At 41.8% G+C, this 24,491-nt stretch overlaps 3 protein-coding genes across 3 annotated transcripts; 1 reads left to right on the top strand and 2 right to left on the bottom strand.

Annotated features, from left to right (window-relative positions):
- Positions 1–1,788: 1,788 nt before the first annotated feature.
- On the bottom strand, positions 1,789–9,470 carry psmb5 (proteasome 20S subunit beta 5). Its single transcript, XM_085389261.1, has 3 exons — positions 9,203–9,470; positions 6,425–6,731; positions 1,789–2,473 (listed from the first exon to the last, which is right to left on the bottom strand). Exons 1-3 carry the CDS (start codon positions 9,455–9,457, stop codon positions 2,190–2,192), a joined length of 846 nt encoding a protein of 281 aa, XP_085245387.1. The 5' UTR covers positions 9,458–9,470; the 3' UTR covers positions 1,789–2,189.
- Positions 9,471–10,250: 780 nt separating this feature from the next.
- Positions 10,251–11,285, bottom strand: psmb11a (proteasome 20S subunit beta 11a). Its single transcript, XM_085388211.1, has one exon. The coding sequence runs from the start codon at positions 11,283–11,285 to the stop codon at positions 10,251–10,253; it is 1,035 nt and encodes a 344-aa protein (XP_085244337.1).
- Positions 11,286–12,823: 1,538 nt separating this feature from the next.
- prmt5 (protein arginine methyltransferase 5) lies at positions 12,824–20,359 on the top strand. Its single transcript, XM_085389656.1, has 16 exons — positions 12,824–12,982; positions 13,297–13,415; positions 14,375–14,460; positions 14,578–14,712; positions 14,827–14,939; positions 15,063–15,112; positions 15,220–15,383; positions 15,520–15,681; positions 16,033–16,110; positions 16,775–16,833; positions 17,057–17,179; positions 17,393–17,568; positions 17,731–17,934; positions 18,012–18,122; positions 19,353–19,417; positions 19,506–20,359. Exons 1-16 carry the CDS (start codon positions 12,885–12,887, stop codon positions 19,656–19,658), a joined length of 1,896 nt encoding a protein of 631 aa, XP_085245782.1. The 5' UTR covers positions 12,824–12,884; the 3' UTR covers positions 19,659–20,359.
- The last annotated feature ends 4,132 nt before the right edge of the window (positions 20,360–24,491 follow it).

Genomic DNA, 24,491 nt, shown 5'->3' with positions numbered 1-24,491 from the left:
GGTGTCATTCTTTGATTACACCCTAAGGTTACATCTATGATTTTTCAATTTATTTTTTTCCACATACTCCTCAAACTGTTCCTGTTATCCCCGCTTGACAAGACTGCTATTGTAAGACTAGGTAGCTGTAGGCAAATCTCAAAAAATATACTTCATCCACCATGGCAAAGTGTTTTTTAACAGAGTATTCTTTCTCTTTTGCTGTTTTAGTAAAGAAAAAAAAACTTGACGTCACCAGAGAAAGATTTAATACTGGTAAATATTTTTTAACTACATCTGGCTGATTAGGGTACTTCAGTAATATTCTGTTTGGATGCTGGGTTCAAGCTTGAACCCGCTCAGTTGCAATGCAATTTAACGCTCAACTACAAATCGATGGCTTTTTGATGGTGACCGGCGCCGAATGATGGTCAACTATAAGTAGACGTTTTCTCGACGTTGTTGTTGTCGTCACCTGGTCGACTACAAATAGATCAAATATCAATGACAAAAAAACAACGGTAAATCAACATTATTTCAACGTCCCTATAGTAAGACCGTCGGTTTACCACAGTATTTCAATGTTGTTACAACAGTGGCATTTCAACCCTGATCATAACGACGGATCGGATGAAAAATCAACATCAATTCAATGTCGTCTTGCTATCTGGGAGTACAATTGGTCAATGTTTCCATGTACACACACACACACACACATTCCACTGTGCTTTTGTTTGAATGATATCTCAACAAGCAATTATGGACAAAAACCACGGCCTCTAAAAGCCGGCTATTTTTATCAAGAAAAGCCTTCCTACTTAGATGACAATGCAGTGCACTGGATACTTAATGGCACTGGAGGACCTAGTCTTTATCCACCATTCTGAGTCATATTCAACTCATTTCTGAGGGAAAAAAAATCCATCCTCCAACTCCTGAAGCCAGCCAGGGAGGACATGTGTGGTTACAGTTTTCTCAAAATTTGAATACAAAGTTTAACACATCTGCTCCATTTTAGCATCTCTCCACGGACGCATGCGTCATCACTCTTTCAGTATCTGCTTCTATTGACGCTGCAATTCCCCATCACTTCATTTAACAGAAGCAGCATCGCAGACGAGACTCACTCATTTCCATTTATCGAAATCCCATTTCTATTCCATCTGCTAACTAGTCACCTGTGAAACTAGTTTTTAACCACGGTTTGAAAGTGCGCCGGCTCCGGCTGTCTACCCCATCGCCTTTATTAGTGTTTATTCCGGGCCATAAAAACCGCTGGAGGGGGACACACCGCTAGCGCAGGTCGTTACATTGTAAAACACCATGGCAGGGTGGCACACAACACTGCACGCTGAGAAGCTAAGGGTGTCAGGGAGGAATTAAAGAATAAATTTCCCCTTCCAATTAAAAGGCGCATTTGTGCAACGTGAGTGGAGGAAGGGAACATTATCAATGAGGGGAAGAAAACATACTGTTACAACTCAGGAGGCACAATTACTGAGGCTGGTGGTACGCAATTAAATAGTGCTATTTAGACAGCACTACTCCCCACTAATAAACACAACGTATAGAGGAGACTACACAGATTTTGGATGTACCTCCAAAATCCCCACATCTGTGGAGGGAAACAGATGACTGAAATGTAAACACAACGAGCGGCAAAACGACTACATCAAAAGGAAAAGGAAGCGATCCCGTTAAACATTTGCATAAATAGGAAATTCTAAGAAATACAATTCACTATCTTGTGACCCAAAGATGGAATTGGCCCTCCCACGAAATAACAAAAGCAAGACTCTTGGAAAAAAAAAGAGAGAACATCACAGGTTTTATTGAAGAAGGCGATGCAGTTTCTAAGAGTACGATCCAAATGAAATGTATGTAGGGCAAGCACCACACTACTCCCACACTGTATTAAAGCATGTTTGAGTCATCGGGCCTGTCTCTGCAACCCCTCAAATCATACTGTGTGGAGGGCGAGTGGAGCTCACTGGCATTGTTAAAAATGTACAGTATAAAGGCTTGAAGCTAGCAACAAGTCACAGAAGAAATGTGAGTCGCAGTCAATCTGCAGATGAGTCCTTTTTATTATGTGTCAACCCTTTCTGGCATTTCAGAACAGCTAAACATTGGATACTAGAATAAGTTCCTACCCCTTCCCTCATCTCTCCCAACCCTCACCCGGCTCTACGTTATGTTGTTTTCTATAACTACGCCTGATCTTTGTACTGGTGGTGCAACACGAGCACGTCGTCCTGGGAGATCCTGGTCCAGCCCTCGCTGTGGACGTGGTACAGGTTGACCTGCCCTCCACTGTAGGCGTCGCGGTACGTGGCCTGGTAGATGGCGCGACGGCCAAGCTCGCAGGCCTCCTCCACCGTTAGGTCGTGTCTCACGCCGCTGTCCATCACACCGTAGGCATACATGGAGCCTGACCCCACCGCAAACAAGTCGCCGCACACCCGGTTCCCCTCTGAGTCGACGTAGTACAATCCTGAAAAGCAAAAAAAAAAGGAACAGAAAGGACAACGGGTGGGTCAATAGGACAGGAAGGCAAAGAGGACAGAGAAACCGTGTAAAGGGAGTTGTATTTCTCTAGATGTTGCGCTTTGACAGGAAAACTGAGATGGTGTACATCTAACACCGCAGTGCTCCCACAAACAAACACACACACACACGCGATCTTGGAAACGCTCACGCACGGCATGTCCTCCAGAGAGAGAGAGAGAGAATATGAACAGCTGCAACCTCTCTAAGTGAAGTAAGGCTGGCAGATATGAACAGCTGCACCCTCTTCAAGTAAAACGAAGCCGGCCGCAGAACCTGCTGACAAGGCGGGGGCCACATCGCCGTCCGCCCAGGGGCCCTGCTCTGGATCTTATTGATCCCCGCAAACAGGCCAAAAATTAACTATCGACCCACAACCTGAGCTTCGCAGGTAACAGCATCTCGCACCTCGCCAGGGAGGGCAAAGAACAACATCGCGCTCACATCCTGTAGACGTCAAACAAGTACAGCGCACTTCTTCCACACAAACACACACATTTCTTTAACCTTTACACACTTGAGCATCACATGGAGGCACAAGCTCTGCCTCCACCCCAAACATGTAATCTTATGTGCACCGCAGACTCACAATGCTCTGATGGACCTGTGAGGGACAGTTTGCTCCACACCACGCTTCGTGGACACATGCGAGACATTTTGTTCCGCGCTATGACACATTCGCTAGGCCTCATCCCGGAGTGACGTGGAACGGATGACTAGCACCAGCCTGTGAGCTCGCCCACAGTCAGCCTGCAGATGGTAAAAAGACAGCCTGCGAAAAGGCATGTTTTTTCATACTGCTTTCACAAATTCAAACCTGTGAAAATGATGCACAGACAAACGCAGGAACACATGCATGGAAAATTACCTAATATCCACCGCTATCTCTCATCTCCCACATTAAAAAACACTTCAAAATGCCCTCACACTGCACACCCTCGCTTGCAGAGATTCGCAGCTAAACTAGTGACAGTCTATTAGGGATAGAGAGCCACTTGCTTTTTGGGGGGAGCTTACCATTGCTTTCAACTGGCAAATTGCAGCTTCCTCAGCCTGTCGTTAGCTTGCCATGATAATCATCCAGTGCCTGCCTATGCACGGGGGTAATTTGCCATTCCAAGACCTGCCTGTTCCTCTTGAAAACTGTGAGGGACTCGTTAAAAACATAATGGGCAGGCAGAGAGAGTTGTAAAGGCAGCCTCTTGTGTTGAGTAGCACAGTTGACGGAGGTGGATGAGGACTCTTTAGGATGTCCAAGTATAGCAGCAGAGCGGCACCCAAAAGACACTTCCCACATCCATTAAAAAAAACCCCAAAAAAAACCCTCACACCTGGGATCTTTGTAGCGCCCAATGCAATCACTTATCACTTAACAGTCTGAAACACATGCAGCCGATGAGGAGTGCTCAGAAAACCAAGGGCGAGGGGAAGGGGGGTGGGGGGGTGGGGGGGTGGAAGAGGGAGGTTAAAATTTGCAAGGCACACATCAGAGCGGAAGTGTCGTTTGGATGGTGGAGCTCTGCAGCCAGGAGAGGCTCCTTCTACTCCATCAATCAGCTGACAGGTGCTCGAAGAGCCTTTTTTCTTTTCTTTTTTTTTAAAAACAGCAGCCAGTGCAGCTGGATGGAATGACAGTATTACAGTGTAAGTAAGGATGCATGGGTGGGTAGCCTCAAATAGGTCAGTGTCTGTCATCTGTCCTTCCCCCCCCTAGAATTCATGACTGGCTCAGGAGTAAAAAGACAGCAGCAGTTGTACAGAGGAGAAAAAGCGATTACATCATTCCCTTGGGACCTGCTCGAAACCGACAGCCACATGGGTCTTCTTTGATGAGGACTCGTATCAAACATTGCTCGGCTTTGTCGCCATGACGCTACATTTCAGTGGATCACATATCAGCTCATTACGAAGCCTTGATGTCTTTAGAGAGAGCACTGGGGGGGTGCCACGCAAGGTACAATCACTTTTTCCTCTGTCAAAGCCAAAGCCGCTATCCAGCTATCAAGCATTAACCGTGCCCTGATTATGTGAGTGTCATAACATGCAATGTTATTACATTGAGCCATATTTGTCAAGCTCCTCAATGTCGCTTTTATTCAATTTAGTCTGCATGGAGCTTAAGACACTTCATCAGGGGAATAAGTGCCTGACATGATTGTAGCTGGTTAATGAGCTTCCCACCTAATCGTGATTGATTTAATTTACATGACATTTACCTCTCCGTTCAATCACTGGCATTGTGGGAACCATGGCAAAGCCCGCATACATATTGAACTTATACAGGGATCATTATTTCCCCAATTGATTGCCCGGGATTTAACACGTGTCATTTGCGTTTGTTGGCATACCAGCGGGCTGTCATTGTTCACAGAGACCTCTTGGCTTTCCATACAAAGCCACCATCGATCTCAGCACGTGTATGGCCATTATGCATACGACCCAGTTGTCCAGGGCTGAGACCCAATGTCCATCATCCCACCGTGCTCTCACTGGCCTGCAGTCCCAGCCTCATCGATTTCCCATTACTGTGTCACCGTGGCGGCCTCTTTAAGCACACCTTCTGTGATGTACAGCCTCACACTGTGTGGTATTCAAAAGCCACAGCTTAAGGTACTAAAACAGACAGAGCAAAAGAAAGGCTGCAGTGACACCTAGTGGCTAACCCGGAGTAATGCATATGTTTGTTTTTTTCTTAAATGATAAATTATCCGCACAGCCCAGCTGTAGTATATTTCATTTAAATAATAAACAGCTAACCACTCATGTCCAAACTCATGCTTAAAAAATAATGAAGAATGAATGAATAATGAAGCCGCTTTGAAATTTGCCTGGGACTAAGGATCTTTGACAACACTGAGAAACAAAACCGATGCATGATTAAGCTGCCGAAATAATCTTTCACATAAAAACAGACCCATTAGCATATGTCAAGAGAGAAAAGCTGATGTGTGTTGAGTAGATTTAAGTGCATTACTTAAAAGCTGAATCACAAACGGCAACAAAGAGATTAAACATTTATATCCCATACAAGAATATTAGGGACTTTTTTTTGAGTAAGACAAAATCAGCATACATTCACCAGTTCACAATCCCCTCTTTTATATTTTTAAAGTTTAGCTGCTAACCACCTGGACTCTCCTGTTTTGACAGGAGGCTAATTTGGCTACACATTCAGCTCCATCTCCATCTCCAGAAAGCCTCTTTCCCTGCATTCATACACACTTCAACTTGTGCCCCTTGCTCTGCTTCAGAGATCTACTCCAAGCTGGAAGGCCACTCTTAGGAGAACCAGCAGCAGGCAGACAAGTGTTGGACTCAGTCACTAAGTCCACATTTGGTTTCCAGGCCAGCTGTACTTTGCTGGATGTCGTTCTGCTGCTCTTTCTCCAAATTTACCATTTTCAAGAACAATTTTCACAGACTGCATAGTTTTTCATGAGGTCAACTTGATTCCAGATTGCCAGTTTTATCTCCCCATTAGGGGAGATAATGGAGCTCAGGAAGTAGAACAGGTCATCTACTACTTGGAAGGTTGGTAATTCAATCCCTGACTGCTCCAGTCTCCATGCCAAAGCATCTGTGGGCAAGACACTGAATCCTAAGCTGCTTCTGATATATTCATTGTAGACAGAATGTGGGTGAATGTTAGCTAAAATATGTTTATTACTGTACCATTATAGGTTTTCTGTATTACTGTAAGGTCTTTACCTTACACTAGAAAGTGCCTCAAGGAAAATGTTGTTTTGATTTGACACTATACAAATTGTCCTACAATCAGTTCAAGGAAGCACTGCATATCTTGATACTGGTACAGTTTAAAGTAGTACAAATTCTATCTAGATCAGTTTATAACCAGACAAAATGACATGTCCATGTCAGATATAACTGTTGATGTTACCTGGTCCTCTCTTGTCCCAGCCACAGACCATGGTTCCCATACTAAGTCCCATGCCTTTGTACTGGTACACCATGTTAGCAAGCAACTTGGAGGCGGCTGCCACTGAGATGCGCTCCTTGTTGCGAAGCTCGTAGATGCGACACTGGCGGGCCAGCAGGCGCTCCCAGAAGCTACAGTCTGCAGCTCCTCCAGCCATAGTACCCAGTAGGTAGGGGTTGATCTCAATCACCTTCTTGACCGTCTGTGACGCGATGTAGGAGCCCGCTGTGGCTCGAGAGTCCACTGCAACGATAACTCCATGCTGGAACTGAGAGGGGAAACAGCAGTCAAAAAATGGGTCGGGTAGCCCACATTTCCACAAGTTCCTCACAAAACCATATGTTTAAAGTACTAGATATATAGACTGATATCAGTACATTGATTAAGAAAAGACACAAAGATGGCATTTACCGATGTCAGTGATCGATCGATCTGTTGGGTTAAACAGTTAAAATCAACTGGAACTGGCTCGCAGCCAAATTGTCATTTTAAACATTAGCAGTGGCCCAGAACTTTGCAATCAGTGCCCCTCTCTCTTAAACAGCTACACTACTTACCAGTGCATAATACATTTTAATGCCCTCCCCTACATCCACTTCTTTTAACAGAATAGAGTCACTTGCTCTAAATTTAAGTAAGAGATCGCTTGCAGCAGTTCTGCCTAAATGAGGCCAAAAAAAAAAAAAAAAGAGCTGCTGCTCTACAGCTGTCAGAGAGGTGCAGTATACGGTTCGGCTCTAGCAGAAAGCTGCTGGATAAGAGGAAAGACTTTTGCTCTTCCTTCCAAAATCCTCTATCAGCGAACTGACAGTCACAGAAGCAAGTATAGTAGACAACAGATTTGGCCAGTCAGAGGGAGATGTCTGTGGGGGATGTTTTCATTAAGGGATTAAGGGATAAGGATGGCGTTATTTTTATCTTTTACTTGTATCAACAAATCCCCTGAAGAGACAAAAGCCATCAGCAGGGTTCTGTATTTACACTGCTCCACAGCGTTTGACAAACTGAGGGAGAAGACTACAATGGCTGTTTTCAATTGTGATGACAAATCAACAGCAAGGCTCTTTCATGCTGTTTTAAATGTTTTCAATCGGGGGTTTCTACGGCACACAGGCAGAATGTATTTATGCATCGCCAATTGTACATGCCAGTTTATAAGCCTGTCAATGGAATCTTGGTGGTTTTTTAGGGAAGGATTGTTAATTACAAATAAATGTATCCTCAGAGACACTGCTTAAATCTTTACAGCACAAAAAAACAACAGCAAGCCTTAAACTTTCTAGAAATCAAGATTTATTTTTCCCCCTTTTAGATTTTCTACTTTGATGTACAACATCAAAAAGAACATTTCCACTTTCTAGAGATTTCTTGGCTTCTTTTCGTGAGCATGCAAGTTTGTTTTTATTGTGCGCATCACAGTCATGACTAATCGAATACACGTCTTCTTCCATCAAAACTTCATGTGTGTTTTAACAATAACATTTAGAAAAGCAGGTATGGAGAACTCACAGTTGAAAAGAAGACTCACAGAAAGTGTGACTTTAATTCATTCAACACATTATACATGTATATATCTGAATACAATTAACAGGAATCTTATTAAAGGGCCTTTGTGCTTTTCTCCTTCCTACTGCAACGTCACTGAACATAGTAATGACATAATAATGAAAGATCATCACATTTTAACCCCTAACATGATGTGATGTAAAGATATGGACTTGCAAATTTCATTCATGTATGCATTTAATTAATATTGACAGAAATGTGTTGCAAATTGTCTTAACAAAAAGGTAGCAATGATGTAATATTCTTTTGATAGTAAATTGTTTTTGATTAATACATAGTTTGCCAGTATCAATTACAATTTTTTTTTTTTTTTTTAAGACAGGTCAACTACATTTTTATTTTACTATATTTCTCGATATGTGTACGTTCCTCGGAGCAAAATATATAAAACGATACTCGAGATAAGTGAGAAATGGTCTCTCCGTGTACTTTCCCCAACACCTGGGGCTGCTTCTGTTGTTTACAACACGCTACACAGTGTCTAAAAGTTGGGGTTCAAGTTGAAGAGGTGGTAGGCGATTAGTTTGTGAGGAACGCACTATTTTCATCCATTTTGCCTTTTCAGTATATAACTGAACATATTTCAAGTATATAAAAGGCACGAGTTTATTTTAAAACCCTTAAAAATGTATACTATCAGCCAAAATATCCTGTGTCGGTTAGGCTCTCCTATGGATGAAATACATTCACATACTCAGCACAAATCACTTTGGAAATAACACACGTTTAGGTAGCTCTTTTAAGTTGTAACCATCAAAAAGTGTGTACTTGCTGCACTTTTTACGGAAGAACACGTCAGATTACTATATAAATTCACGTGACTATGTTATTAAAACACCCACATTTTTGCTTTTAAATTGACTGAGAAACGTCAACGTAAGCCTACGTAATTCACGATTTGTCTTAATACTATACATAGTAAACATATTAGAGAGATTACTTGTTTACGTTTACTTAAGTGCACATCACCTATCTCGTGTACCATGCACATCTGTCATGAGAAAGCGATTTGTAGCCACGCTAGCATGCTAACATCAGAGACAATTTATACCGGAAACCCTAGCGTATGATATGTAAAGTCAAAATTTATCAAACGTCTAGTTTAGACAGGTATACAACTGCTACTGGGGTTTCTTATACCATATAGCTACAATAACTGGACCGTTAACTTACTTTGAATGCTAAGGTGGTGGTTCCATGCAGAAACTCTATTTTCCTTTCGACGCCATCATCGTCTCCGACACACAGCGGGTTTTTAACGGAAAAACTGAGGCTGTCCTCGGGCGTGCCTTCTAACCCCAGACCTCTTGGTCCGGGTCCGCCACCAAAAGCAAAGGACTGGCTACTATCAAACGAAAAATCCGCAGAATCACCGCTCAACACACTAGCAAGGGCCATCTTTGAAAATGTATGATGAACAAGCAACATCCGCCGCGGTAGTTTTTTTTATTCTGTCACGGTAACAAAATCAAACAGCGCCCCCTGTGTCTGTGGCGGTGTATTGGTTAAAAAAAAGTGTGAGGTAAAGGAAATACCTTTTATTCCACAGCTATTATTATTATTATCATTATTATTATTATTATTATCCATCCATCCATTCACTTCCGCTTATCCTTTTCAGGGTCGCGGGGGGCGCTGGAGCCTATCCCAGCTGTCATAGGGCAAGAGGCGGGGTACACCCTGGACAGGCCGCCAGTCTGTCGCAGGGCTAACACACAGAGACAGACAACCATTTGCGCTCACATTCACTCCCACATTCACACCTATGGGCAATTTAGATTAATCAATTAACCTATCCCCACAAACTGCATGTCTTTGGACAGTGGGAGGAAGCCGGAGTGCCTGGAGGGAACCCACGCAAACACAGGGAGAACATGCAAACTCCACACAGAAAGACCCCGGAAGACCCCAGAAAGATGGTGGAATCGAACTCAGGACCTTCTTGCTGTACGGCAACAGCGCTAACCTCAAGCCACTGTGCTTGCCCATTAGTAGCTTAGGAGGTAGAGCAGGTCACCCACTGATCAGAAGGTTGGTGGTTTGTTCCCAGGCTCCTCCAGTCTGCATGTCAAGAATCCTTGGGCAAGATACTAACCCCAAGTTACTCTCCGATCCATCCATCAGAGTGTAAATGTGTGTGATTATTATTAAATTTACTTTTCAATGATAAATATAACATCATAATTTCCTCCCACACATAAATGCTTTTGATTATTGAGTATTATTTGAGTTTGTCATTCTTTTTCTTTCCCTTCTTTTCTTTATCTCTGTAATATTCTTCTTTCAAGTCCTCTCTCTTTCTCTGGCTCCATCCTTGTGCTGTGATGTGGAAAAGATCCACATTGTTCCCCGAGTAGGCATCCCTGTGAGTGGCCCTGAACACTGCTTCTCTTGCCAATGAGATGGCTTCTCCTTTACTCAGGCTCCACCTCAGCTCTCTGTCCAAGACTCCATAAGCATAAGGTGAGCCTGAGCCCACAGAGAAGACATCTCCCTGCAGTCGGGCTCCGTCACTGCACACATATATAAGCTTTGGACCGCTGTTTGGAGAAGTTGTTGCAGTAATGTTTTGGTTACTAAAAACAGCCAAGGAGCTATCATCAGTCATCCAGGGTGAGTCTTCCAAACTTGTTGCACAGTCAACGGCACCCTCTTGCTTATCCCAACCACACAGTGTAAGAGCAACACACATTTCAGTACCTTTAAAAGGATGGAGCATAGATGAAAGGAGCTTAGCTGTGGCACGTATTGAAAGGCGATGTCCATGCCGTAACTGGTACAGTCTGATCTCTCTAATCAGAATTCTCTCCCACAGCATGCAATCTGCACCACTACCAGAAGATGTGACCACTAGATGAGAGTGAATAGGGGTGATCTTATGAACAGCCGGACAGGCAACAAGCCCCCCGGCACTGGCACGTGTGTCTGCTGCTGCTATTACCCCACCTTGGAAGATGAAACCCAGGGTTGTTGTTCCATGAGCCAAATGGAAAGGCTTCTGGACTGTCATTGAATTTTTGGGTGGGCAGAAGGATGACAACGGTCTGTTGATGAAAGAGGAGGAATGTGGAAGAGGTGGTATAAAAAAATGCAGTGGAACTCCACAGTTGTTTTCAGATGTTTCCAGTCTTGAGTATCTTAGGTTGTAACAGTCACTCGTAGGAAATGGAATTGCTGCGTCCCCCAGAGATGAAAAAGAAAACCATTTATGTTGCACCGGCCTTTCTTTGAAGCTGCAAACATCTTCCAAAGCCATGATGGTGTAGACACAGATACTTGATCACAAAATCAGAACATCTTTTCTGTTGAAAAGTAAACAAAAGTTGTTCTCAAACACAGTCTATCCACTGAAAAGCTGATCAAACACAATCTTAAGTGTCAAAGAAACAGATCTGGTTTGTAGAGGGCGGATGCTGCTACTCTTTCTCATCTGCTTCTGAGTTCTTGCGCTTTTATAGCTCATGCAGGTGTGACAGCTGGTAGAAAAACACACACATATACACACGCCGTGTTCCATATCCAAAACCATTTATGGTTTATGTAAGTGATATTTTAGCCTACATGCTGTGAACCTGATATCCGCAGAAGCCACTTTCTGCAAGTCCTACAAGTGGAGTTCAGTAAGGACAAGCAAAGCAAGCGGTGCTGCCTAGTTGAATCTATAAATAGAAATCAATCAAAACGTACCAAAGTGAAAGTGATCTTTTGCCTTTCATCTCAAACAGCATTCTGTCATAAAACTTTGTTGCTTGTTTTCATCCATCTTTTACAACACTGTCATCGGTAGGCTGCAACTGGCTATTGTACTTTCCACAAAGCACGCCTGCCTGGATCCCAATGGAAACTGTAGGTGTTTCCGTTTCACATATGTCAGTGTCAGAGACCTGCACCGTTTTCTCGTTGTGTTCGCATGTGAAAACACAACCAGAATTGGCAAATAGAGGAGCTTCTGTGATATATCATCATAACAGACAAGTTTTTATCTGACTGACCACCTTGGCCAGCAGCAACTACAGACATACTTTTAAAGAATATCACAAATTACTGATGATTAAATAAAGCATGCCATTTTTAAAATGATCTGAGGATAAAACATCTTCAGCAGTAATGTTATTTCACATAACACTGAATTTTCTGCTGAAAAAATATTTTTTAATTTTAGTTATTTATGAACAAATTGCCAAATAAACCAATTTTATGAGTAGGGAAGTGTTTTTGTGGTGTTTTATTGCTTCTTAATGAGTGGGTCTAAAAAAGTCTCTATCTAAATAATTTCTGGTCAATGTTTGTTTAACTATACAATAGTTAACAATGTGTGCAGAAGCAAGACGTCCATGTACTGTAGAGTGCAGCGAGCTGCGGGAGGCTGTCAGCACATTTAAAAGAGTAACAGACAGGCAGCACAAAACAATACGTTTTCATCTGTATATTAAAAAAATAAAATAACATAGCATAAAATTAAATATAATAAAAAATAAAAAATTGTCCCCATTATCAGCTAGTAGTAAATAATTTTTTGTATTTGTACAGTGGAGGAAGGGCTTGCCGGGTTTTTATTTTTCAAATCTGGTTTCTGGTTTTTATTTTCTCTATCAAAGTACAGCAAGCTGTTCGTCTTGGAAAAAGAAGTCGCCGTGAAACATCAAATGGCAACGTTTAAACAACGCTCGGTGCACAATTATCGCGACAATGTACGCGATATGCAACTTGTGCACTCATTAGCCATCTTGGTTCTGTCTCACGTTTGTTAGCCAGCAAGCATTGCAATCCTTAGGAGCCAAGATGGCGCCAGTTTCTTCTAAAGGCAGAGCAATGTGAAAGTCCGAGAAATCAATTCATTCAGTCGGCTAAAGTCATGGCGTCTGCCAGCACAGGGAGCAGGGTGTCCTGCGGGAGAGATTTGAATTGTGTGCCAGAGATAGCCGACACGTTATCCGCGGTCGCCAAACTTGGGTAAGATGGTTTTTCGATTCTACATGTAATTTTTGTTTAGCTGAAATGAGCTTATGAGCAGAACGCGCTGCTTTGCTAGCACGTTCTCAGTGCATGATGGTTGCTAAGCTAGCCGGTGAATTACCAGCACGTGCCCGAATCACAATGATGCTTGACACTGTAGTGAAGTGTGCAGTACACAGGCTCTGCCTACTCCCATAGTATATTTGAGCTGTGTGGAGGATTACTTAGAAAACAAGTTTGTGTTTTACTTCGTGCTGATATTATAAATATTTTGAATGTTAACTGAAGTGCTTCCCTCCTCTGGTATCCAGGTTCGACTTCCTGTGCATGCCTCTCTTCCACCCGAGGTTCAGGAGGGAATATGAGCTGGAGCCCGCTAAATCCCGACCTGGAGCCCAGACCCGGTCGGACCTGCTGTTATGTGGCAGAGGTCAGTTTCCCTGCCCCTTTGTCTTTTGCAGCCTGAGGCATTACTAGCTATTAAATCATCAGTCCCCCTAAAGTGAGAGGAAACACTGAGTGTGTTATTCTGTGCAGGGTATTTTTGGGCATGGTGGGGTCTACTGGTGCCCTTTATTTATTGGGAGGGGGGGGGTCAAGGTCACTTTAAATTCTATTTAAATGTAATATTAAATAAATTTAAGCATAGTCAGTTTTTACAGTCCTAAAAGTGGAAATTAACTTCTTATTAGGTCTGTTAAACCAAAAACACTGCAACCTTTACAATTCTCAGTAAATTACTTTTTATTCATAGAACATAAATTTATCAAAGTTTGACGACATACGTTTGTGTAAGTGTGTCATGGCATAAATGAGATTTTAGAAAGATTCAGGAAGGAACTGCTGATGTTCAACGGGATGGAAAGGGTTACAGAATCTGAACAACGTGTTGTTCATAGCAGGGCACCAAAAAGAGAGCAGCTACTCTGCAAAAAGAATACTGAGCATTTGAACAATCTTATGTGGGCTTCTGAGACCAAAATAGAACTTGCTAGTTTACGTTTAAAAGACTGTTTGGAGTAAGGAAAACACCGCATTAAAGCATAAAAGCGTGGTGGTATTATCATGGTCAGGGCCTGTTTTGCTGCATCTGAAGCAGGGGAGTTTGCCAAAAATTAATGGAGCAATGAAGTCTTTATGTCAGGACATCTGTCTGCAAACTAAATCTCATCAGAAAGTAGGTAGGTTGTGCTGAAAGACCAATCCTAAAAATACCATTTGTTCTGCTAAAGCCCAGCCTAAGAAGGAAAGTAGATGTTAAGACACTAATTCTAATCATTTTCATATTTTGTATTAAATACTCATCATCAGAAGAATGTGATTTTAGCATAAAGGTAAAATGGTTAGGTGTTTGATGCTTTCTCTAAACCGTCCTTTTGTTCTGTCTAGATTGGAATACTCTAATCGTTGGGAAGCTCTCTCCATGGATCGATGCAGATTCAGAAATCGAGACAGAACGCAGAAACTCAGAGGCTGTAAGTTCTTTGAGTTTGATGGTGCTTGTGAGGGTTCTTTGATCTTGAGATATGAGTGAGGTTATCGTGTCATCTTTTTAATGCTTATCTTATCTGTTTTCCCATGTTCCTCTCCAGGCTCTTGCCCAGGAGCTAAACTTCTCCGCCTACCTGGGCCTGCCTGTCTTCATGATCCCTCTGAAGGGCCTCAGTAATGCCAATCTAGCCCGAGTGCTGCTAAATCACATCCACACTGGACATCACACCTCAAATGTAAGACGCAGCACATCAGGAATCAACAAGCACACAAAGACTGTATTAAGATGTCAGAAAAGTCAAGACAGTGGAAGTGCTCATTTAACTGCTGCTGTCCTCTTTGTTGATTAGTTCTGGATACGCGTCCCACTGATGGCGTCAGAGGACATGCGGGAAGATCTGACTGAGAATGAACCGATCTCTTGTACTGATGACACAAGCGTTGATGAGAAGACTTGGAGCTGGTTAGTTTCATGCCACGGCACTTCCTGAGCAACTGAGTGCCGTCTGCATGCTGAAACGGTTACTATTGATTTCCTTTAAAACACTGTCTCTCTTTGTTTACTTACCTCATTTTTTTTTCATAGGTGGAACTCATTCAGAACCCTTTGTGACTACAACAAGAGAATCTGTCTTGGTGAGAGAACACACTGTGAAGCAGCAACCTGGGGCAAACTTCGGGCATTGAGAAATAATTATGCTCCTGTCTGTTACTGAGATTGTGCTTCGTTTGTATTCCTAAAGCGGTTGAAATTGGACCAGATATGCCATCAGACACTGTGATTGATAAATGGCTCGGAGAACCTATCAAAGCAGCCATTCTCCCCACCAGCATCTTCCTAACCAATAAGAAGGGCTTCCCTGTTTTGTCGAAAGCCCATCAGAGAATAATCTTTCGACTCTTCAAGGTATAAAATAACATTCATAGATTGAGTTCTGTTAAAATCAAACAATCTGCAATCAAATACAAAAAGGTTGTGTTTTTGTTTTTTTGTCTACTTTTGAAAAAATAAATCTTTAAATTAAAATGATCTCCTTTTTTAGTTGGAGGCCCAGTTCATCTTCACAGGCACCAGTCGGCACACTGACAAGGACTTCCGATCCTACCTGCAGTACCTGGAGTACCTCAACCAGAACAGGCCTGCACCCAATGCCTACGAGCTCTTTGCTAAGGGTTATGAAGACTACCTGCAGTCACCTCTACAGGTGAGGAAGTACCCTTTCATGCTCACGTTTGTATGCCTCTGTGCAACCTGAAGCCATAGCTAGATGTATAGTTATGTCTGGTTGGATCACTGAAGGAACATCAGATTAGATTTTGATGGTCAAATGCAATGACCTTGCAAACTATACATTTTAAGTCAAGAATTAATCTGTTAATTGTGACATATTGTACACATGTCTAATAATATAAAGTAATGAAGTGATGACATAGTCGAGAGATATGAATGGAAACTGCAGTTTCACTGTTTGGTAGAATTGTAAAACTGTGAGGCTGTTTTGCTTTTTCCTCCTAATCAGGACCTTTTAACGTCATGTTTTGCTTTCTTTGTTTAGCCTCTGATGGACAACTTGGAGTCTCAGACATACGAAGTGTTCGAGAAGGATCCTATTAAGTATTCACAGTACCAACAAGTAAGACAGTCAGACATTTTTTGGGGTATGAGGAGGCATAACACAGATGTTACAGAGAGGTCTTTGCTTGTCCAGTAGACATACAAATGCAGTAAAATTGTTTCCCCTACACAGACTTTACTTGGGCAGACTGTTCAGATATGCAAGTGCATTTGTTTTTATGCATCACAGAGAACACGGCTAGCTGTGATTAATTTTATTAGTGGACAGTCCCTTTGCGCTTATTTTGAAAATTCAGTTCCTGGCTCATGTTTCCTTAGTGGATGGTATCAGTTTTCAATATTGGTCAGTTGCTTTTTACCTATGAGCTTGTAATTATTATCCATCTGTCCATTTTCTTGGAAAGCCCTGATCCAGCCAGTGGACTTGGACCCAGAACATTCTTACTGTGAAGCAACTGTGTTCACCACCGCACCACACTGTTGCCCATAATCATTATCATTTGCTTTGGCCTCTGTTCAGCCTGAATGTGAAGATACGCCTAGATATTTGTCTGTGTATGTAGAGCTTATCCACATAAATCAGACTGTCACTCATGTAGCATTTGAAAAACACTGACATTTAGGTGTTTGGTGTTAATAAAGGGGTTTAAATGGTCTGTAAGAGTTTGAGGCAAAATGTATTTAACACCATTTTGTTTTTGGTCTTTTCTTTGTGTGTGCAGGCTGTATATAAATGTTTGCTAGACAGAGTTCCAGAGGAGCAGAAGGACACTAATGTTCAGTAAGTATCTATATCTAAAATTATTGTATAAAGAGTCACAAGTGAGGATTGTGGAGTAGGAACTGTATCCAGATATTGATTAATACCTCAATATCATGGCAGTCTATAATATACTCCTATAAGTCTCACTGGAAGTAGAGCAGGATAACACACACTGACTGTTTAAACTTCAGTGGTAACCACCAGGGTAGCAGCCTTGTCTAAAATGATGTTTTTTCCACAGGGTGTTGATGGTGTTGGGAGCAGGTAGGGGTCCTCTGGTCAATGCATCCCTGCGTGCTGCCAGGCAGGCAGACAGGAGACTGAGGGTGTATGCTGTGGAGAAAAATCCCAATGCTGTAGTGACGTGAGTAAAATAATGCTTTCAAATGTTCCATGTTTCACAGCGTACAAGCAAAAATATTATCGCATGCAACAGATCAATTGCGCTACCTGAATGAGTCTATAGATTGGATAAAAGCTTGGCCTTTGATTTTGTCTGAATTTATAGTGAGTGAGGAGGGGATTGAAGTGAAGCCTGAAACTTTCAACGCTTATTTTATTGATGTGTGTTCTCTAGGCTAGAGAATTGGCGCTTTGAGGAGTGGGGGGATCAGGTGACGGTGGTGTCATGTGACATGCGGGAGTGGGCCGCACCAGAGAAAGCTGACATCATTGTCAGCGAGCTGCTCGGATCATTTGGCGACAATGAACTCTCCCCAGAGTGCTTAGATGGAGCACAGCATTTTCTCAAAGGTATTTCAGGATTTTAATGAAGACTTAATTACACATGTAGACACTGCAGAGTCATCAGAGGTCCTTTTTCCACACCAAGCCATATTGAAAGCGTCACCTTTTAATGCTTCCTGACTCTAATTACTTTCATTTTCCCCTTTGTTTATATCATCTCACCTTCAGATGATGGCGTGAGCATTCCCTGCTCGTACACGTCCTACTTGGCTCCTCTGTCATCCTCTAAGCTTTACAACGAAGTACGAGGATGCCGCGAACGAGACAAGGATCCAGAGTCCCATTTTGAGACGCCCTATGTTGTGCGCCTTCATAACTTCCACCAGTTGGCTGATCCCAAACCCTGCTTCACCTTCACACACCCCTCAACAGGTAGATGGAATCGCTTAAAATCCCTCTAATAAGCTTGTAGAGCATGTGCTCACCACCTCTCCCTCCGTCTGTTTCAGATATGAACAATAACCGGTATCAGTGCCTCAGATTCACAGTGGGTTGTAACTCTGTGCTCCATGGCTTTGCTGGCTACTTTGAGACCACTCTCTACAAAGATGTCACACTCAGTAAGTCAGCAGATCCAGATCCATTTGTCCTTTGGCCTATTTTGTTTTTTATTCATCAGGTTTTTTTATGAGTTCCCCAGTTTTAGAATCTGTCATCGTCCTTGCAATTTGGGCTGGATGGTAAAACCATGAAGATTATCACAGCAAAATAACTTTTCCTCAACAGAGTAATGTAAAGTTAGTAGATTCATTCCAGCCATGTGTTGATAAATGCCTGAAAATGGCATGAAAAACCAAACAGAATGGTGCTACGCCAAACCAATCATGTGGCTCGAAGAGAGTTAGAGCTGCGTCAGGTTAGGTTGATGTACACAGTTGGAAATGTTAATGTTTGGGCTACCGCAGACATAAACGCCAGTATGTTAGCAGTGTGAGAAAGATGAAAGAGAAAATAAAAACTGATAACGTGCCAGCATTACCAAACATGCCCCCCAAACACACACAGCCCAAGGCTCAAAAGGCGAGGACATTGTTGGAAAGAGAGGTCAATGAATGCAACAGACAGCTTCATATAAAAGACACGATGTCATCAAGCAGAGTTAAATTAGAGAATTAAAATGTTTGTTTGTTCTGTATACCTATGTTATTTATTTTACATGAGCTTGAAATTAGAAAATTATATTTAAATCAAAATTGACCTCATATCTTCAGTTAGGAATGGAAAGAAACATTTAAGCTAATAACTAATGCTTCATTTTATATTGTGAAATATATCGATCAACTGAAAACTGGTAAAAAAAATTATTATAAGATTTATTTTTCTTTCCCCACATGTCGCACAGCCCTACTTTTAGCACTCAGTCTTTGTACGTTCATATAAAAAAAATCATGACCTAGTTGCTTCAAATGAATGCAGAAGTTAGGACCTGTTTTCTGTCAGTCTACATCCAGCAACAGAATCAAGAGTGCAGCTTGTTACCATTACAGCCCAGCAGGGCTTCATTAATGTTTCAGAATGATGCGTTGGTGGGTGTAGTTGTGCAGAAAGCAAATAGTTTGTCCATGAAAATGTTCACATTTTTGTTTTGGAGCGTTTCGATCATGATTTCTGAAAAATCAGGTGCTTTGAGCATCGCTAGCTACTTCCATCGTGTTTTTAAAAAAAAAAAAAAAAAGAAGGGGGAAAAAAAAGGCAGGTGTAATATCTCTACAATCTACAGTCCAGAATACTAGAAGTATTTTCTTTTTCCTTTTGGTTGAACTGTCATTTAAAGTCTTCTTTGTTGGCAGGTATAAAACCAGAAACACACTCACCCGGAATGTTCTCCTGGTTCCCCATCCTCTTCCCTCTTAAAGTAAGTTCCTTAGTCGGTACCGAGTTAAATGCTAAAGTTGATAAATGAGAGTAAATAGATAAGTCACCGTGCTCCTTCTTGCCAACAGCAACCCATCTCCATATCCCAGGACGATGATGTCACAGTGCGATTCTGGCGCTGCAACAACGGGAAGAAGGTTTGGTATGAATGGGCTGTGACGGAGCCCTCCTGCTCTGCCATTCACAACCCCGCAGGCCGTTCCTACACCATCGGCCTGTGAAGAAGACGCGTCGGCACAAGTTGGCAGACTCCTGTGTTTCTGTCAGACTCTGTGGCAGTGGAAGAACGGGTGTCATGACACAGTTAAAAACCTGGACTTGTGCAAGCCCTTGAAAGTCCGCGGTGGTGGGCACTTTGCAGTTTAGGAAGAATAGATCGGATAAACCAAATTTGAACCTTTTCTTGTTTTTAAATCTCGTGCCACATTCACCACTCTCACCTGAACCCAAAGTGTACTGTTGCTGTGAGACTGGCTCATTCAGATTAGGTCAAACGTTAACACCGCGTTGTCATGCTATCCTTTTTTACTTGTCCTTATTGTTCTGAACTACAGTTCAACACAGCGATTTACACTCAATCCTGGACTTATGCCTTATCAAACACACATTCCATACACAATATTTGCATATTTAAACCCTTCTGCTCAACATGAGAAGATAAGAAGAAGGAACTGCTTTTCAGGTTGCATACCATGACATTTGGGGCTGTTTGTTCATACCTTTGTTTTGTTCGAACCGTGTCAATAAAGACCACACTGTAGTGTTCTCTACATACCGTGCCCTTTTTGTTTGAAGCTTGAATGTTTTTGAGTCACATGTTAAATTGTTAAAATGATAGATTTTAGTTGTTTTTTTTAAAGGCAGTTTAAGCACCGTTCCTGTATTTTAATCTGTTGAAATTAAATGATGATCTGATCTGCAAGGAGGTGATTTTTCCTGTAGATGTCACCCTTTCTTGACCTTGACCCTAAGCAATCCTGATTCTTTTTACAAATGAAGGTACAAGTGCACTGTTTCAATTCATTTTGCCCTAACAAGAAATTCTCTCAAGTCCTCACGGTTGTAGTGCTGGGGTCAGGCTAGTTGTTGTTAGATGTTTGGAGAGATACACTTGCAACAGTTAATCACTTCACCTCCAACACTTTTACTGATGAAGGGAAAACAGCTAAGTCAGGCTGCACAGACTTAAAAAAAAAACATTTTAAAGACTGGTGTTACACCTTATGTGTCTGAAAAGTATAGTTACTCATAACATTTCCATGGGCTCCAGCAGTCCTGCACAACTATAGTAGTTATTATAAGTGAAATGCAAAACATAACTCAGCTGGAGTTTTCAGTGTCACCGTGACAAGGTAAACTTTATTTCAAATAAACCTACAGTTTCCCCTGGTGTGGGCTTTTCGTCAGGGAGATGTGCTTAACAAGATCAAGTGCAGGCTCAGCGTCCATGAGAAATCCATATTATGTCCCAGTGCTGAATAGTAAGAGCATGGGGACACACAGTGAGCACACATGGCCTGACTATTGTAAACTCAAGCCAGTAAAGAAAATTAACTGCTTTTGTTCCCCCAGAAAATCTGCTTAGACTTGAAAAAACAAATAACACAGTTGGTGCACCTGCAGAGACCCTGTGCCAGCTTTTAGATCAATTCCAAGGAGCACAAATTAGCGAAAGCACTGTTGCCTCCTCATTTTATGTCCTCTTTTCATTTTTTGGCTCCAGTTTTCTAAATGAAGTCTTCAACGTGAAGTCAAGAAAGAATACAAGCATAAATGCAGTATGTCAACAGAGTGATGCTGTTTCATAGAAGATGCTGAATCTGTTTTGTTTTTTTTAATTTTAGAATCACATTTTTATGTTAATTGAAATGGTAAACTTGTCATTTTTATCTTCAAAGTATCAATTCTTAAATGTTCTGTTTGTCTTTTGCTCACTTAGGAAACATTGTCAGATTTTGTGAGTCCTAAAGGAGGTACTGTAGAATGCAGGCTCACTGGGTCATTAATGGTGTAATGAGTTGGGTGAGAACAAGTGTATTGTTTTCACCAACCGGGGTACTTTGGATTGATATCAGGCTAAGATTAAAACCAATTTGGAAGATTAAGATTAAATAACACGATGTGCAAATGTTACAATCTTTTAAAGGACCCCAAATCCCCAAAATACTCTGCAGAAATTGGCTTGAACAAATTAGTTTGGCAGGCGAAGGAGGCGAGATCAGCTGCAATCCTGGCAAATCAGCCGATCTGTTTCGCCTATCCGTTTGGTAAATCTGGTAAGGTGTGAGCTATTTAAGTCACTTCAGCCTACATAAAGTTGCTGTGGCCTCTGCAAGTAACTTTACAACCCACCTGGACCCCACCTCTGGTCAGATCATGGTCTTGTTCTTTGGGCTCCTCTGTCCATGTGGAGCCTTCCACGTGTTTGCATGGAAGTGGACCCAGAACAGTTATACCGTCAAATAGAAATAACTAGATGGCACACCAATCATATTTTGTCTGAAGTTGATGTCCCAGTCTAATTTAATTAGCGTGTTATAATATACCCTCAAAGTGGATGGATGTTTTCATCCGTAATGACCTAAACAGTTTATTTTGCACAGTAACAGAAAGATTAAAACAAAATGCTCCATTAAATAATAATAGATATAGAAGGAATAATCAATCAAAAGCAATCTTAGGTGCACTGTAGTGCATAACATTACTGCTGTGCTTTTAGCTAATAGGCTATTGTAAAAAAAAGAAGAAAATTTCCCCCCGTTTTATTTACTGCACACCTTGCGTCTGTGGATTTCAGTGTTGGTTAGCTGCCCTACCACTCATATTATGATGGCTCTCACTCTCTCCAATTACATCCTGGAGCTTCTCTTCCACTGCTGCCTTCCCCCTGGCACTGGCCTCCGCCTGCTGGCTGCCGTCTCCCTGTGTGAGTCCTTAAACACAATTGAAGATTATTGCGCTGCATCAGTGAATTAACAGATGCAGATAATGGGGGCAGCATGGTAATACCATCCACAATGGGTAATTTCAGGCTTGGTGATTATAAGCTTATTTTCTCAAGAGCTGTCTTCTGCTCATTGTTCTAAACCATCAGTGAACGAAAGAGCTGCCTTTCACCGGGGGGGTGTCAGGGTCAGTGGATGACTCTCAGCGAAGGCACATTGAACGTCAGATAAGCAGATTCTAAAAATGCTGTTTGCAACTTTTTTGCAACTATCATTTAAGTTAAACCACCTGCTTTATCCCCCCTTTGTTTATTGTCGTCTATGGAGGGGAAAAAAAGCAAGCTGCATGTGCAAAAATACCCATAATTTACTCACAAGACCCAAACAGTTCGCATGCATCCATACTAGACTTGGCTTTAAGATCAAGTCATTTCCACGTTATTATTATGAGTTATTATGTTATTATGAGTCCACCATATAAAAGAACATAGAGAGAAAGTTAAATCCAGTCAACAATGGGTTAAAAAGTTTCGGCGACTTTTCCCCCAAAATAAGTTTTAAGAATTGTTTTCCTCCCACACTTTATACACTTCCAACACATGGTGCATGTTTCCGATTTGACTGCTGATTGGCTCTTTGAGAGCAGGGACAAGAATCAGGATGATTGTAAACTGAGAAAAGTGACTTAGAAGTATCTGCTTGGCAGCTACAATAAGAGCTGGCTGATTTCTCTGAATACTCAGGAAATGTGCCTCAGTGCTTCCTTATTCTTTTCCTCTATGAAAGGAGAAAGAGAGAAGTTCACCCAAGAAATGATTTGAATGTGTAATAAATGCAGACATTTTCTGTGTCCATCTTTTTTAAAATTATTATTGCCATTTGTTTAAATCGAGAAACAAACAAATGAGTGCATCGCTTTTGTGTCGCACTCAGTGGCCTGTAGAGTTATAGTTAGGACAATAAAAAAGAGTTGTTAATTAATAATTGGAAGTGTGAGTTACCAAACAAATAACAGAATTCAAACAGCCTTCTTGTCCCCAGCCGTTTCAATGACATCCTCATCGGTTTGACATCCTGCCGTGTAACACGGTGGGCACGTCCCCCAAACTTCCACCGTGAGGCTATAAAGGCCACAGCGCTGAGCGTTAGTGAGAATCCCAGAGCAGCACACAGGTGCTGTGCCGATAAGTTGAATTATTGAATCAAATCATGAAATCATAATTAACGTGAAAAAGGCTCAAGGCAGAACATATTTAATATTAAACACAAAACGATATCCTGCACAGCCATCGTGCACGATTATAATTAAGAACGCACTCACATTCATTTACAGCTCAATTTAAAAAAAATTTTTTTTTTCCTTTTTTACAAAAAGTCTGCTTTCATTTGTCTTAAGATGCGATAATAAAGTGTCTCTTTCTCTGTGCTGCCCGAAGACCAAACAAATGGCCTCTAACTTGGCGCAGTGTGTCCCTGTCCTTGATGCTTACATGCGTGAATCGCTTCACAGTGTAGCCAAGATGTCTTCACTGCAGCTTTTGGCCTCATCATGATCATGGGTGTTATCCAAATGTGCTTTGGTAGTATTTGCTGTGCTTTCATTGTCTAGTTGCAGCATCTCTGCCGACAGTTTGTTTAGTTCATTTATGTTCGTGTTCCTCACAAGGCTGTGGCTGCTTTTTGTTTTTTATATTTTTGTCTTACAGCCTTTTAAAGCTGAGGTAGGATCGGTGCCAGTGGCATTACCAGTGGAGTTACCAACTGACTGTTTTACTGGTAATAAAACATTTTATAAGCCATTCTCAGACCGTCAGTTTGTAAATTATTTTTGTAAACGCCTGATGCTAAAATAGAGAAATGCTGTTTTTGAAGGCACCGCCGTTATTTAGTCCCCTTGTTTCTCACAAGATTTATTATCCTAGCAAGCATGAAAGAGGGATTACAGTCCCTCATAGCTCTTCATCCCACTTCTAATCCACATCCACGCACTGGCCAATCCAACAAACCAACTCATTCATGTTAATGCCCCTTAATGCTTTGTGTGGGATGAAAGACTAATTTGTCTCTTTTTGTCCAGAGTTATTGTGAACTGGCTTTGATTAATACTGA

This window comes from Rhamphochromis longiceps, linkage group LG18 (genome assembly GCF_057381845.1).
Source record: "Rhamphochromis longiceps isolate RC_006_pf linkage group LG18, R_longiceps_female_GT1.1, whole genome shotgun sequence".
NCBI classification, from domain to species: domain Eukaryota; kingdom Metazoa; phylum Chordata; class Actinopteri; order Cichliformes; family Cichlidae; genus Rhamphochromis; species Rhamphochromis longiceps.
This window is presented reverse-complemented; position numbering and strand designations above follow the sequence as displayed.

What these genes read in the sequence shown, in the direction of transcription:
- prmt5 (XM_085389656.1), top strand. Translation starts at nt 12,885, where the DNA reads ATGGCGTCTGCCAGCACAGGGAGCAGGGTGTCCTGCGGGAGAGATTTG. An exon ending in TAATCTTTCGACTCTTCAAG is followed by an intron (nt 15,384 to 15,519) that starts GTATAAAATAAC and finishes CTCCTTTTTTAG; the next exon opens with TTGGAGGCCCAGTTCATCTT. An exon ending in ACCTGCAGTCACCTCTACAG is followed by an intron (nt 15,682 to 16,032) that starts GTGAGGAAGTAC and finishes TTCTTTGTTTAG; the next exon opens with CCTCTGATGGACAACTTGGA.
- psmb11a (XM_085388211.1), bottom strand. Translation starts at nt 11,285, where the DNA reads ATGGCTTTGGAAGATGTTTGCAGCTTCAAAGAAAGGCCGGTGCAACAT.
- psmb5 (XM_085389261.1), bottom strand. Translation starts at nt 9,457, where the DNA reads ATGTTGCTTGTTCATCATACATTTTCAAAGATGGCCCTTGCTAGTGTG. An exon ending in CCACCACCTTAGCATTCAAA is followed by an intron (nt 6,732 to 9,202) that starts GTAAGTTAACGG and finishes TTCCCCTCTCAG; the next exon opens with TTCCAGCATGGAGTTATCGT. An exon ending in CTGGGACAAGAGAGGACCAG is followed by an intron (nt 2,474 to 6,424) that starts GTAACATCAACA and finishes TTTGCTTTTCAG; the next exon opens with GATTGTACTACGTCGACTCA.